Source organism: Anguilla rostrata, chromosome 4 (assembly GCF_018555375.3).
Source record: "Anguilla rostrata isolate EN2019 chromosome 4, ASM1855537v3, whole genome shotgun sequence".
NCBI lineage: Eukaryota > Metazoa > Chordata > Actinopteri > Anguilliformes > Anguillidae > Anguilla > Anguilla rostrata.
Genome location: NC_057936.1, coordinates 2,575,249 through 2,591,702, shown reverse-complemented (window position 1 = coordinate 2,591,702; position 16,454 = coordinate 2,575,249). Strand labels below are relative to the sequence as shown.

The 16,454-nt window shown below is 48.6% G+C and overlaps 1 protein-coding gene across 6 annotated transcripts in view; it reads right to left on the bottom strand.

Annotated features, from left to right (window-relative positions):
* Positions 1 to 16,454, bottom strand: part of xxylt1 (xyloside xylosyltransferase 1) — a 52,391-nt gene that overhangs the window by 25,237 nt on the left and 10,700 nt on the right. For all 6 annotated transcript variants that reach the window (XM_064330042.1, XM_064330039.1, XM_064330038.1 and 3 more), the window contains exon 3: positions 7,448 to 7,595. In XM_064330042.1, coding sequence (XP_064186112.1) covers positions 7,448 to 7,595 — 148 coding nt within the window. The remainder of the gene's footprint in view (positions 1 to 7,447; positions 7,596 to 16,454) is intronic.

The window sequence follows — 16,454 nt, the reverse complement described above, 5'->3', positions numbered from 1 at the left end:
CTGGCAAACCCCATGAGTCAGATCAGAACAAACCTCTATGTTAATGCCATATACTGAAAATATAGTAAATTAAATATATTATCTACGTATTACAGAACTTCATAATATATGAACAAATACTCTAATTATTGTTGTTATTCAAACAAATGCACAAAAATGAAATGTTTATATTTTTGAACTTCACACATATTTAAAATATATTGTATATTCGGTTTCAGTAACGGAACATAAATTCTCTTGTACATAAAATATTTAAAATTTTAGAGGGTCGTAAAATTCATAAAAATCCATTTTATGCAGCGGTTTGGCTACAACAACAGCAAAAACAAAACAGCCAAACTTATGGCACTGCTGAACGGATTTCCGCGAAACAGATCAGTACGGTTTACGAGCGCATATTTCAGCAGGAGTTTAACTGCCGCTTTCAGGTCGTTCTGGAAAGGCGCCCCAAACCATGGACAGCGTCATCCGAAACGACTCGCAGTACAGAGCTGAGGTCGTCGTCGCCTGTCAAGAAATAAAAAACGGTCAGCTCGCTAACTTGGTTAAGCTTCCGGATCTTTCCCTGCAGCCCGGAGCGGTTACAGGAGACTGCAGACCGCTGTTGCACTGACCTCGTCTCGAAGCTTGACAACAATGCCACGCACGAACCGATCCGGGTTGATCCGGCTCTCGATGTAGGTCAGCATCGTTACTTAGCCCATTTCGGAGCTGGCCGTATACTGCAGCCTATACAGAGATCGTGTGCGCAGGTTTGCGCGTAGGTAGCCTACGCAAAACTAGGTTAAAACGTCCTCTGGACACTGCCATACACACATTAAGATGTTATTTAGACACCCATTCAGAACTCTAAAATTGCAATGAATTTTCGTTTGGTTCCTGAAGCGTTCAAATTAGCGTGTTTGCTGGAACTATAGTTCACTAAAAACCGAAAACCGCGCAGTGTGAAATCCAACCAAGAGGGCCTCGCGTGTAAACTCCGGGTTGGCTGAGGGCTATGGCCGTTTCGATATTTTCCCAGATTCCTGTTCATTGTTAGAGTTCCCGGGCAGTGACAAACTGCTAACAGTCATGGAAAAATAGCTTTTCATTGATGCGATGTGTCAAAAAAAAAAAAAAACGAGCCACAAATCTAGCCTACACTGGGCAAAATTTATTGGGCAGCCGCGAGAGCAGGATCGTTTATTTAATCAACCCACAAACAAACAGCTGGTGACTTTCAGCGCACCGGAGTTGCTTATAGCTCAGTTTTATCGCAGACGTCAGATGTCACCATTTTATACTTTATTCAGCAGGGTTGTAAAATGTAGAAAGCAAATAAAAGTACATAAATAAATAACATGATATGCTCACATTGGTAGAAAAAGGATCAATAAAAGAAGCAGGGAACTTGCAACCCAAAAATACCACTAATCAGATCCAGCCCACCTCCAGATAAAACATATACTTGAACTGAGATTAGAAAAGTATACATTTATTTGAACGTAGTGCAAAGTGCTCAAGTCCAAAAATTAAATAAAAAAGTGGATTAAAGTAAACATGCAGATTTGCCCTGTCTGCTACTGATTATATATGTGTAACTAATGAAAAACTTCATGCAACATTAGATTCATTTAGAATCTTCATTTAGATCCTCTGGAGAAACATCTTATTAATATAATTAATAGGGCCAGATCTGGCTAACGGCATTCTCCCATCAGCACGTAAAGATCCAACTTCACAAAGCACTAAAGCACATTAACTGCACTAACCAAGAATCAAAATACGCATTCTGAACACACAGAGATTACACCCACAACAAGGCCAAAGACAATCCCTGATTGAGAGAGCTTTATCTGTTCATAAAGTGGCATGTTGTCACTTTATGAACAGATAACAGTTTTGGAGAAAAATGTAATTTTCCCTGTTTGTTTTTCTGATGGATGCTGTCCTCCCTCCCTCTCTCATCTTACTGATATAAACTTCAAACAGACAGAACAAACAAGGCACGGGAGAACATTTCACTCTGTACCGCACAAACTGTGTTTTTTTTTTTTAACACAAAACAAGGGGCTCAGCACAATCCATTCGGTTTTTGTAACGGATTAGCAAATTCTTGAGATAACACCAACAACCTCGCTAACAAACAGGCGGCAGAGGGAACACAAACACGCGCAAGCCGGAGCTGCCCCACTTCGCTCGGCTAAATCGGTAAATGCCGGTAAATGTGCCGCATGCAGGGCTCGATAATCCCTTCTGCGGTGAAAAAAAAAAAAAACAGAAAACAAACGGCTAAAAATCGGCTCTGAGGGAAGCTGCCTGTGACCCTGTGATACTGTGATATCAGCCGGGATCTGAAGCTGGTCTAAGCTCGGTTTAAAATGGCAGGCCCCCGTTATATGAACTCAGAATCTCTTCCCAACAGAGGGGTCGAAGGTCACAACAAAACCAACACCTGGACCGGCTCCACTCAGGGAAAACAGAAGAGGGACAGGAGGAAGGTGCCGTCACTTTTTTTTTTGTACATGAAAACCAGAGAGCAGCTCAACCAATCACGGAGCATGTTGGCAATAAGAAGCGGAACAACGCCAACACTGATTGGTGGATGCTGTCTGGCTGCGCCCCTGGGATGCATTATCCAGGCAGTCCAGCAGCAGCGAGGCGTACAGTAGAACACACGCAGTCACAATGCCTGCCAGGCTTACGGGTGCCGTGTACCAAACACCTCAATTACAAACTGACTGAGCGAACCCCGAATCGTGCGGTAAAGCTGGGATGCCCCGCCCCGCCCCACCCACCCCCACCCCCACCCCCACCCCCACCTCTCTCCATGACAGCCCTGGCTTGGTTGACAACTCTGCTGTTGTCAACCACTGCCCAATACCGCGAAACAGCGACGGGGCGGGGGAGGGGGGTTACAGTCATTGAAGGAACTGCATGTGGTTGCGGGGCCCAGCAGTTACTGTGGTTAGGGGTGTACCCCGAAACAAACTCACAGTTACTGTGGTTAGGGGTGTACCCCGACCCAAAAACACACAGTTACTGTGCTGTCCTGAAGCGGAACCAAGATATCTGAAGAGGTAAGATTTGCAGAAAAATGTTAGCATTAAACAGAAAATTAAACAAGTTCTTTTGTTGTGCATTTCTCGACACAATGACGCTTGCATTGACAGAATAACAGTGTGGGACGTATAGAAAACACCCCCCTTCCGAAAAACATACAGGCGACAGATACAGGTGTTGTCTCTGCACACCCCTCCCAGTATCACCTGATACAGTATGCCTCCGCTTTGTGGGGATCTGAGACTGACAGAGCTCAGTGAACGCACGTTAGCACTGTTAGCAGATTCACCTGCTCATCACTCGATCCTTCAGCTGCTCATCTCTCGATCCTTCAGCTGCTCATCTCTCGATCCTTCAGCTGCTCATCTCTCGATCCTTCACCTGCTCATCTCTCGATCCGTCACCTGCTCATCTCTAGATCCTTCACCTGTTAACCTCTCTAGTTGTGGCTCTTCCAGCCAACACCAGAAACACTGAGGCAACGGCTGCTTTCAAAAACCAACCGCCAAAATTTCTCTTTGACTGTAGTCTTATTTTATTTTAATCTGTTTGCAACAAACTGAACTGAGCGATAGGCATGCACACCTGTCCAGCGCCCTGGACACACAGGTGCATCATGCGTCAAATAAAGAGAAAAATCACCTTTCGATCGATCGCAGGTGTGCTGGGGCCTTTGCTTTCAGCAGAAGGTAGCATTCCTAGCCTGCTTCTCCGACATGTTCCATCTGCAGGGAAACGGCAAATATCCAAAAGCCATAATTCCGCCATCGCCACCCCTTATAAGGGGAAAATACGCCCGGCGTATTTTCCATGCTATTTTTTTTAATTTTTTTTTTTACCAATGATGCAGACGCAATGATCTGTCATCTGGAACCCCTCCTCACATGCCGGTTGGGCTCTGAGCATTAACTATATTTGGAAACAGCCGGAGTGATTTTCACACTTTTATGGAATCGAGATTACTGCAATTTATCTGATATGACAGGAGTTTCAGCTCCCGTTCCATTCATTCTGAACTGCCATGACATCATGCAGAGCTCACCAACCCAACCTTCATTCTGAACGGGGAAAATTGTAGCCCCATATTTTTTTTGATAATATTAGGTTATGTACATTATAAGAGGTTTTAGTCACAACTGCTGCTGTCTGTTCTGCCACCCCGCCACCACCCACCCCCCCCTTACCCTCCTGCCCCCACCACGGTGGAACTAATGGAAATTTCCATGGCGGCCAGGACGGCAGAATCACTGACAAATCATCTGAGACAGCCTGATGACTCATCTCTTCAGACTGTACCGTAGCTCAGATCTTCCACCCCTGACCCTCTTTATCTATCAATCTCTAAACCGCCCTGCTGCGGTTACCTGAGTGCGCGCTGGCATTAAGAGTGATATGACGACGGTGTTGACCGTGCTAAGTGTCGGTTAGCTCAGCTACGTCGCTCCTCGCAGTGCGGTTACGAACGAGCCGACTGAGCCTTCTCTGTGGTGGGCCTACTGCTGCACGCACGTACTCAGAGCTGGTTCGAGGAATTTTGGTGGCCCTAAACAAGAATGATACGGGTGGGTGGGGGGTTATGGAGGTAGCAAAAGCAATCACAAACTTGGGGGGCGGGGGGTGGAGAGAGGTTTGTTCGGGGACCGTGGAACAAACAAACCGGCGCAACAACACAACAACAGCATCGGAAAAGCTACCGGCTACACTGATTACTACAAAATTAAAATGCTGTTTCATCTTCTAAAAGAAATATAAAAACACTTACGATCAAAAGTTGGGTGGCCTACAGGAGGCTCTGGCCCTAAACGGGGCCACACAGAGGTCTCACGCCAGCAGCTGTACGTATCCATGGCGATGACTCCACCCCCCCGTCCCCCCCCCCCAGTGCCCAGCGTTCTCCAATCTGTAAGTCACTCAGTGTAACAGGACCTGCCAAGTGCCCATAATGCAATGCAACGCAGTCACGTCGTGTTAGCCAGACCCCCGGAAACGCTGTGAATCTGCAATGCTAACACAGCAGCGGAGTGGATTCTGTCTCGCTGTGCCGGCCAGGCAGTCGGACGGAAACGCAGGGCACCTGAACGCCTGAACAGGACACGCCAGCAGAAGGCGGAGTCTGATTGGGCTCCCGTGCACCCTGTTTCAGTAAACTTCCAACTGTTTGAATGGGAAAAAAAGGTTATTTTAATTAAAGCTATGCAATTGCCTGTCTAGTGATATTTGGACGGTGCATAATGGACAGCAATTAATCTGCATTGATTGAAGACACTTCGACAGACGGAGAGAGTTTTTAGAAGATATTTTGTAACACAGTGTGATGAGTTTCGATGAGTACAATAAACAAAAACGTTTGTGGAATACACAAAGAATCTGAACAAGTAAACAGTCAAGCAAAGAGCCTCGTTGACCTTCATTTAATTTAAAATCCAATTCATTCAAGGATCTTAAACAATGAACCGAGTTAATTAAATTAATTTAAAAAGTGCATTTAATCTGCATCCACTGATTAGCAACTATGCCCACAGGCTGAAGAGAGAAAAACTAAGTCTGACTGAGAATTTTTAATTTCAACCCTTTGTCTACAAATCTGCCACAATCACATCCTGTCACAAAGGACACGTAAAAAATCGCAGAGCAGTTAAAAAAAGAAAAAAAGAAAGAAATGCACATCATTTGTGGCATGGAAAAAAAAAAACTTGCATAACCTTTCTTTGTCAAACACAAACCACAGGGTTGCCTCCTGCTCTGCTCTTAGTCAAAGTTTCCTAACTTTTCAGCCCAGTAACCTTTTCAACTTTCAAAACCCCGTTCAGAATCCCACATACGCCAGCACTGTTATGCTGGTAAATGGACTGCAGAAGCAGAAGCCGTCTTCTTTTTGGCTTTTCTGAAGAATGACACTTTTTGGAGACGCAAGGTTTTTTGTTTTTTGTTTTGCTGAACAGCAGAAGCAAGGGAAAGCACAGCAGCGTGAATCCAGCGAGAGGCTCGATTCGCACCGCGAGCGAGAAAAAGGAACGCAGAAATCCCCCCTTTTCCCCCGTTCGCTTGCACCAGGCTCTCTCAACCCTCAGAGGATAACAGAGACGTGTTAATCTCTCTCTCCCCCGGCTTTTCCTCGGACGGTACGATGATGACTGCTGTGCTTCTACGCCCAAAAATCCAATCTAAGCAACAACAGCAAAAACTTTTGTCTCTCTCCTCTTTTCTTTTTTTTTTGATGAGTGTGTCTCGCCATCGTTTTCCTAAAACTCAAGCGCTTGAAGCCCTTGTGTTGAGGAGTGCTGTTCTCTGTCCCGCACTTAAATTATTTTTTATTTTTGGGGGGGGGGGGTGCCTCTTCACTGAAGCACAGCTAATGTTTCTAGTTCCCAGACGGTTGGTTGTTGGTGGAGGAGGAAGGAGAGAAAACTGAAGGTGAGCAGCGTTTCCGTTCGGGGACATTCCCAAGGCCGGTCCCGAGGTCCAGCTCTCGGCCGCTAAACGCCACGCTAATGCTTTATGTTCCCCTCTCCTGACTGACCTTTGACCCTCTGACTGACCTCTGACCTTCTGACTGACACTTACTCAGTTTAACTCCATTCACTTTTAACTCCACTCAACATAAACTTCAAAAAAATGTCCTGTTGCTCACCATGGGAATCACAGTGATGAACTGATGTTATTATTATTATTTTTTTAAAAGAAAAGTGGACCAGATCGAGGCACTCTGGTCCACTGTCCCAGCCTAGACACCAACAAGTACGTCTATGTGGTTCACTCGCGGAAATATTACCCATTATATATAGAATTTCACGATCGTTGCCAGGGATATGGAAAGTATCGGTGATGGCAGAGGGACTCAATTAACTCAAACTATGAACAGTAGTCGCAATGATACACTGCATTGTCTGCTAGGCAGTAAAGTTTTAAATCATACCAGAAATACAATTAAAACATAGACAATAAACATGCTGTACCTACTTTATGTAGGGGTAATTTACAAATTCATTTACAAACCTGAAGTGGTGCGGTGTGAGGGTGGGGCTAACCTGCTGTGATGCGGGGTGGGGCGGGGCTAACCTGCAGTGATGCGGGTGGGGGGGGGCTAACCTGCTGTGATGTGGGGTGGGGGCGGGGCTAACCTGCAGTGATGCGGGGTGGGGGCGGGCTAACCTGCAGTGATGCGGGGTGGGGCGGGGCTAACCTGCAGGGATGCGGGGTGGGGGCGGGGCTAACCTGCAGTGATGCGGGGGGGGGCGGGGCTAACCTGCAGGATGCGGGTGGGGCGGGGCTAACCTGCTGTGATGCGGGGTGGGGCGGGGCTAACCTGCAGTGATGCGGGGTGGGGGCGGGGCTAACCTGCAGTGATATGGGGTGGGGGCGGGGCTAATCTGCAGGCATGATGCGGGGTGGGGGCGGGGCTAACCTGCAGGCATGATGCGGTGCATGGCCACAGACAGGAAGAAGATGGCGTCGCTGAAGTAAGCGCCGGATCCAGCGCTGAAGTGCTTCTGCATCACCTCCACGATGGGGAGGAGCTTCTCCGACAGGCTGCTCACATCATGGAACACCACCTGCACACAGACACAGATACACACACACACGCGCGCGCGCGCACGCATGCACGCACACACACATACACACACAAACACGCACACAACACACACACACACACACAAACACACACACACGCACACACACATGCAATGCACACGCACGCACACAAACACAACAGACAACGCACGCACACAACACACACACACACACACACACACACACACACAACACACACGCACACACACACGCAATGCACACGCATGCACACAAACACACACGCACGCGCGCACGTACACACGCACACACACACACGTACACACACAAACACACACGCACACACACACGCAATGCACACGCACGCACACAAACACAACAGACAACGCACACACACACAGAATTGGTAAGCATCAGTTTCATGGGCAGAAATACACTGAAACGTTTATTTTTAGTGCAGGTCAGATTTGTAGTGTTTTTGCACATCCCCGCACACGGGCACACAGACGGCGCGTGAGGTCCACACGTCCCCCGCTAGCGTCCCACCGAACAGCGACCCGCCCGGCCCGGCGGAGGGGTGAGACAGAGGGCCTTCTGGGGCGCGATCGCACGGCGGCTATTCTGGGGAGGAGATCTCGCACACCCCCCCCCCCCACACATCGCTACATTTAAAGATCAGACGAGCTGTGTCTCGCTGTACACCAACCGTGGGGATAAAACTCCCAGCACTTTCTGAGCGATCAATAACATGCGAGACGAGAGGATGTAGCGGTATAGCTACCCAACAATACGGGGGAACAGATCAATGAGTCAGCTAATACAGTTTCCAATGATCACTTCATTTCCATTAGCCTACTTAAAGCCTTCACAACGTACGCTCCAACAGCAGACAGGGTCCCCTTAATGTTACAGAATCATTACATTACAGGCATTTAGCAGACGCTCTTATCCAGAGCGACTCACACAACATTTGACATAGCATGTAGCCTACATTTACATTGCATCCATTTATACAGCTGGATTATATACTGAAGCAATGCAGTTCAAGGGTACAATGGCAGTGTCCTACCGGGGAGTCAAACCTGCAACCTTTAGGTCACTAGACCAGTTCCTTACCCATTATACTACCCTGCCGCCCCTGATTCGGGTGCATTAGGTTACAGAACCGGGTGCAGATTATGTGGGTCCCCATAAGGTTACAGAATCGGGTGCAGATTATGTGGGTCCCCATAAGGTTACAGAATCGGGTGCAGATTATGTGGGTCCCCATAAGGTTACAGAATCGGGTGCAGATTATGTGGGTCCCCATAAGGTTACAGAATCGGGTGCAGATTATGTGGGTCCCCATAAGGTTACAGAATCGGGTGCAGATTGTGTGGGTCCCCATAAGGTTACAGAATCAGGTGCAGATTGTGTGAGTCCCCATAAGGTTACAGAATCAGGTGCAGATTATGTGGGTCCCCATAAGGTTACAGAACGGTGCAGATTGAGTGAGTCCCCATAAGTACAGAATCAGGTGCAATTGTGGAGTCCCCATAAGGTTACAGAATCAGGTGCAGATTATGTGGGTCCCCATAAGGTTACAGAATCGGGTGCAGATTGTGTGGGTCCCCATAAGGTTACAGAATCAGGTGCAGATTATGTGGGTCCCCATAAGGTTACAGAATCGGGTGCAGATTGTGTGGGTCCCCATAAGGTTACAGAATCGGGTGCAGATTATGTGGGTCCCAAAGGTTACAGAATCGGTGCAGATTGGGGGTCCCATAGTTACAGAATCGGGTGCAGATTGAGTGAGTCCCCATAAGGTTACAGAATCGGGTGCAGATTGTGTGGGTCCCCATAAGGTTACAGAATCGGGTGCAGATTGTGTGGGTCCCCATAAGGTTACAGAATCGGGTGCAGATTGTGTGCGTCCCCATAAGGTTACAGAATCGGGTGCAGATTGTGTGTGTCCCCATGAGGTTGCAGAATAGATCTTTCTGTGAACACGGCGCTTGGCGGTGTCCATCACATTGTCTGTACTGTATAACGAGTCTGTGTTCAGGCACACACAGGAGCTAGAGACTATATTTAGGCTAAATTTAAACCACACAAAAATGAAGTGAATATAGGAGGTCTTTCAACCTTCCTTTTCCAGCCAGACCAAAAGGCTCTCCTGACTCCGATAAGCCAGGACTAATCCAGAGCTCTGCTGTTGGGGGGGGGGGGGGGATTTGGCCCGAAGAGCAGCGGCCACAATCGGATAAGGTTGCATCCCTTAGATTAGTACAAGAAGATTACAAACAACAGTTAACCACACATTCCCATGTAATCTGCAGTTCCCAAAGTAATAAATAATAAATACATAAATAACTGGCACATTCGTGCATGCTTCAGGCAACAGCACAACAGCGTGTTTGTGTTCAGCCCAGTGTTCTGATAAAAAACACCAGTCTGGGCTGTGAGTGATCAATCCACACGTCCAGGATGACCAGGTTTGAGTCCTAATCTCTACCCTCCCTCGCCTCAAAACAAGGCTAAAAATACTCTTACTTCTTCACACACGTCCCAAAATAGACCAGCGTTTCCATAAAGCTGAGAAACACCAACTCTCTCTCTCTCACTCTCTCTCTCTCGTAGGCGAAGAAGGCAACAGGAACATTTTATTCGATCACAGAAACACAGAGAGCGATCCACTGAGTGCTCTGGGGGTCGAGCCTGGCATCTCCCACTGCCACACTTGCAAACTTGCCAATAGGCTGCTGTTCACAGCCAGGGGAGAAAAAAAAACAGCCAATCACGGCACAGTCTTTTTTTTAATGGAGAACACTGAGGAGTTTAGAACATCACGGGTCTCATAAAAATTCCACAGCGGGTTCACGTACAATCACGGGCTCGTGGTTTTTACGAGAAGAATTTCAGACCATTCATATTTATTACACAGGTTCCTCTTTAGGAAAAGTAACACCTGTACAGTACGATCAAGAATACTGGTGACAAGTAAATTCCACTTAAAAAATGGATTACCAATGGGTGGCTTGTTGTATTAGCATTAGTATTTTAGGGTGTAAATCTCAGGGGCTCATCTTGACAGCTGTACCACGGTCAACCCAAAAATCCTAAAATCTCACCCGAAGGAGGACCGAGACGGGTGCGGGACAGGGCAGAGCTGCTCTCGTCCGGCGATGCGAGCGTGAAAGCGCTGCGCTCTTCCACGGTGGCCATTCACACATCGTCGCTCCAAGAAAAAAGACCCACGGCGAAGCACCTGGGCATCTGCCAGGGAGAACACGCGGTGCCGTAGCGTGAAATATGTATAAACAGATTATTTTTGGACATACCTCGGGCGTTTTACCTCAGAGCCATTCAAGATGAATTATTCAGCGTCTGGGAAGGAAGGAATCACGTTCTGCACGGCTGTGCTTATACATGCGGTGCCAACAAACAGAAACACGCTTTTACAATTAGCATGGGCGCACCTCATCTACAGCTGCGACGCAACCCTGATTTACTAGAACACGGAACAATGTATCACAAAAAACGGAGGAAATTCATAATGTGAATCAGAGAACCGGAAATAAGTGATAATAAGTGGTCATAATTTGCGTGGTCACATAAACATAGTGTTACAAATAGGTACTGAACAAAAATATAAACAAACAGAAACAGCACAGGGCCACTCCATGGCAAGCGGGACGTCCACTGTTTTTTAAATGAAACTGGTTTCTCTCTCGGCAGAGCATAGAGAACTCCTGCAGCCAGCGGTCCTCAGATGACTGTTCGCTGCCTCGCATTGGACCTTATCGTGCCTCAGTGTAAATACACGATCAACGCGCAGAACTACGATTCTGAGGGGTGTGTCTTCACCCACACTCGCCCTCAGCCGATGAGGTCATTCCCTCAGAATTCCACGATGGCATCACCTCATCCGCCTGCAGGTTTGTCACCGAACAAACGTGCCCAAACAATCACCCCTCTTTCAAAGTCACCGAGTCCCCACCTGCAGTCACGCGAGCCATAATTACAGGCAAACGGGCCTGTTCAGCACTTTTTACATATGACCCTGTGCATGCTGGGAAGTCATCTGCTTGCTTAATGGATGATCCACACCTGTGTGACAGACACCGTTTTGCAACATTTGCACTTGTCGGTGTGTCAATGTCTTGTTGTTGTTTCTTGAACATTTTAAAGCAACCTCATTCCCTTCCTGTTTAAACGTTTCACATTTCTTTACCGTCTCACTTCCTTTATCTGACACTTCATTCTGTTGATTTAACAACATCACACTTTGCGTAGCCTCTGGTTTTAGCAGCTTTCTTTCACCATTAATGAGCAGTAAATAATTCAGTCGGCAGCACATCTCCACTCTCTAAACCAGTATTAACCTGGCCCTCGTGAGTGTGTCCATTTTCTCTTTGGGCAGCCATCTTAGCACCTCCATCCAGGAGATAAGGAGCGGCGATGTCCGTTTTACTGGACGTAGGCTGCACTGGGAGGACAGGGCTGCCCAGCGGTAGGCAGCTGCAGTATGAACAGTCCTCTCCACACTTCAGCTGCTCTACCCGGTCGGCTGACGTGACACAGGCCCCACAAACTCTCTGCTCAGGCCTCGCGGATTCCGCGGCCTCTCAGATGAGAGCCCAGGAATTCGGACGCGTGATCGCAGGATTTCCCCGGCTTTGCAACGCAGGCTTCCCCCCGGATACCAGATGTGCTCATGAGGCCCCCTGGCTCTCCTGCGCAAAGGAGCAGATTTAACACTCAACGCAACCCTCAGCATAAATTAACACAAGTCTGAGAGGGGGATAAGCATTTAACCCTAAACCCAACCTCAACCACGACCCAACAGCATAGTTTGACACGTTTACCTGTTAAATAGAAATATATGTATGTGCTGCTTGCAGGCACGTGCTTTTATGCCATAAAGGGAATGGGATTTAACGCCCTTCCGCTGATTAGGGGCAGCGATCTGCAGAGCGCCTGTAACACACGGCCTCCATTGGCTGTGCTCAGGTCGTCTTGGAGACCGTTCCCCCGGCGGCGGGCTCGGCGGGATTTGCGGCTGCGGGGCCCGCGGCGGTAAACAGCGTCCCGTCCCGGAATGTGTCCCCCGAGCCGCTGGGCGGCCGAACGGGGGGGGAGAGAGAGAGAGAGGAGAGAGGAGAGAGAGAGAGAGAGAGAGAGAGAGAGAGGGAGAGAGAGAGAGAGAGAGAGAGAGAGAGAGAGAGAGAGAGAGAGAGAGAGAGAGAGAGAGAGAGAGAGAGAGAGAGACGCCGGCGGGCCGGCACGCTAACCCCGCCGGGAGCACCGCTAACGGCTAAAGGGCTACGGCTACTTTAAAATCTTTAAGATTTACGACTCCTCCTGACACCCCCCCCCCAAAAAAAGTGAAATACGGACAATAACACCAAACAGATGCCTTTTTTTCCCCCTCTGAACTGCTTCTCAGCTTCCAGTTCAGACACCAAAAAAAGGAGGGAAAAGTGCCCCCCAGAACAGAACCCGTCTGATTCAGCTGGATTTGGAGACGCGGTCCATGTATCCACGTCAAGACCGGAGCCTCACGATTCGTCTCACTATCAGGGGGCATCATGGGAGGGCACAAGCTGCTAATTTCCTGCCGTCTTCCTTCCCTTCTAAGAATCTCCAGAAAAAAAAACAGAAAGAGATACTCTGTAAATGTTCCTAATTCCTGGAAGGCGGGAATGGTTTTCACAGCTGATGAGATATCAGAGCAGTGGGGGGGGGGGGGGGTCAGTTCTCACAGCCCACTTCTCATTGGCTGATACACACAAGGGATTCTAGGGAAGAGAAGATCAGTGGAAAAACCCTGCCTATGTTATACAGACGTACAGTCATCTCACTCCGAACATATGCCTCACCCTCAAACTCACAACTAACCACAGTCTTACCACTATCAATAGCAAACACCATATTAACCGTCTGAAGAGAAGGTTTTTTTTGGGAAGTTTTAGAACTCCACTGCTTTCAGTCACCAGCAGTGATTGTGACATCAGCATTAGAATGTTCAGATAAGAACATTCTAATCACATAGTTGCACCTGACATAAGAAATTTCTTCGACGAGAGTTTTCTCTTGGATATCATTTGCAAGACTGATACACCATGAATACAAAAATATTTTTAAAAACCTCTCAGTTTGACAATTTCCCCACAGGCTGTCACTTGGGGGTTTCAGGGATCCTGCAAGCCCCAAAGCTGGAGCTGGAGTAATTACTTACTCAAGTGGTCAGTGGTACACTAAATGGCAGCACAGTGCCTTAATATCTCAGGCATCGGGGAGCAGACGGTGGAGGCTAACTGTGGTCACGCGGGACTTTAATTTCTGAGCGGCCGCTAAAGATTTTGGAGGTGGGGTTCGAGACGTAGCGGCAGTCTCCACCCTTCCGCTGACAGGCTTCAGCTACGCCGGCCCGCTACGCCGGAAAGGCCTGCGTTAGCATTCGCGCTAAAGCGGGTGACACGCATCACTGAGGGAGCAGCGTTTTGCACTACAACGCCTACGCAGTGAAACGTCAAACGCTGCAGTACCGAGGAACAGGGATGGACAGCATTACAAATTACAGTCATTGAAAAAATGCATCTGCATGAATGCACTTCATGTGCCACCATATAACACATTTTTTTCTTCTTTTTTTGCATTGTCTAGGCCAGGGCTGCCCAGCCCTGTTCCCTGTACAATTTCATTTCAACCCTAATTTGGCACACCTCCGCTAGTTAGCAACTGAACAAGATCTCTAGCTGTTGAATGAGGTGCAGCTTTGTTAGGGTTGGAGTGAAAACCTACAGGATGGTAAATCTCCAGGAACAGGGTTGGGCAGCCGTGCTCCAGCAGTTGAGTGAGGTGTGGCTTTGTTAGGGTCAGAGTGAAAACCTACAGGATGGTAAATCTCCAGGAACAGGGCTGGTTAGCCCTGCCTCTAGACCTCAGTGCTACTGGCATAGCAGCCCACACCCCACCATTTTGACTGTAGTTTGTAGACTGTGGAGATATTTTGTGTTTTGTAATGAGACATAGTTTATCGCACCCCCTGCCATCCATGTACTGGAACTACAGCTGCGAGCGCCAACTGGTGGAGAAACTCCACGTGAATTCGCTGGATAAAAGTGCGAAAAAAACACATTCCTCTTTGGAAAAAAAACGGCAGACTAGTCACACAGGACCCAGTGGTTCTAGTCGTAGGGTGCCGTAAAGCTGCAGAGGAGCTGAAAGACTTCTCACATTCGGCTCCTGCTTAAACTCTGAAAATGTGTACCCGTGTACCCACCTCCCCCCCCACCCCCCCCTCCACCCCACCCCACCCCCTCATTTATGGTTTCCCTCAGAAGTCAAACGGAAAGGAGGCGTCTTCACAGAAACGCCCGTCCCGTCCCACAGAGGCGGCCGCAGAACCAGAAAAACACAACAGTAATGCGTCCGACAGCAAAGCGGCGCGAGGGCTTCAGGGACCCGTTTACTGTAAGCGACTAAAAAAAGAGCGAGAGAACAACAGGAACAACACGAAAGAGAGAAAAGAGAGCGGAGGATGCCGTTTCCAGCCACTTCTCACACACCACGCAAACAACAACAGCACTTCCTTCCCAGCACAGCGGCATGCATCCGGAGAGAGAGAGAGAGAGAGAGAGAGAGAGAGAGAGAGAGGCCACAGAGAGTCTGAGAGTCTGAGCTTCAAAGAAGCAGTTTTTTTTGTGGGTGTGGGTGTGGGTGTTGAGGGGGGGGGGGTCTTTACCATCTCACGGAGAGTTTCGGTTTGAATCTTTGATCTGAGCTAAAGTGTGCCAGCAGAGAGGGGGAAGCCCAAACAACGCATCACTTCCTGTTCATGTTACCTCTCCCATCTTCCTCCCCTACTCCTCCTCTTCCTCCTCCATATGCCCTGGAGTTTATGAATTCAATAACGTGTTTTTCCCCCCTCTCTACCCTGGCAAGGGAAAGTGCCCCCCCCCCCCACCCTCTCATTTGCCCCACGGGACCCTGCATCCTCACGCAAGGACACCGCACGCAAGGCTGGCCCTCCCCACCCAACACTTTAAATGCCGCACGAGCTGTTTCCATGACCACAAACTCAAAAATATCCGTCATTTCTTACCTCGTATTTCTCTTCACAATGATTTGATTTCCCTGCACATTACTAGTACTGTTTTTTTTGCGGGGGGGGGGTATTACGTAGGCTTTGATTTGATTTCTCTGAGCGTGTTCCATTACTGACGTTTCCCAGGAGACCGTACAGCCACAGGGCCTTCTGCCCACAGGGCTCACAAAGCAGACCCCTTGAAGACCACTCTATCCATGAGGCTCAGACCAAAGGCTCCTTGTAGGCCCCTTGTAGGCCCCTTCCCAGGAGCCAGAATGTGAGATTTGGGCCTTCCGTCCCTCCAGCAGGGCTCAGATCGATATTAATTCTGTTATTGACCTGCTGCCCCTTCTATGCACAGGACCCCTGGGGGCTTTTAGAGAACAAGCGAAGTTTACGCAGGCCGGTTCTGTGCGCCCCGCTGCTCCACGATGAATAATTAAACACACGAGCCCGCGTTCTGTCAGGGAGCGCGCCCACACGGCACCGTGCCCATGCACAAGCAACACGCTTCATCATGCGAAACAAGAGTTCCCACGGCCGCAGGCCCGCCAGATTATCGAACACGGGACGGGCGCCCAGCGTTCCAGTCCTGCGCTCCACGAGGAAGGCTGCTACCCCCAAAACTACGTGCCAAACGGGGAAAAGGAAAACGGCCCTCTCCTTAAAACAAAGCACCCCATTTCCTACCATTACAAAAACATGGACATAAGCATCTCAATGTGGGACACGTGGATTCCATTTATAGACCCGCATTATAAAGTTAGTCCGCACTTCACGATGTAATTAGCACAAAGAGCACACACAG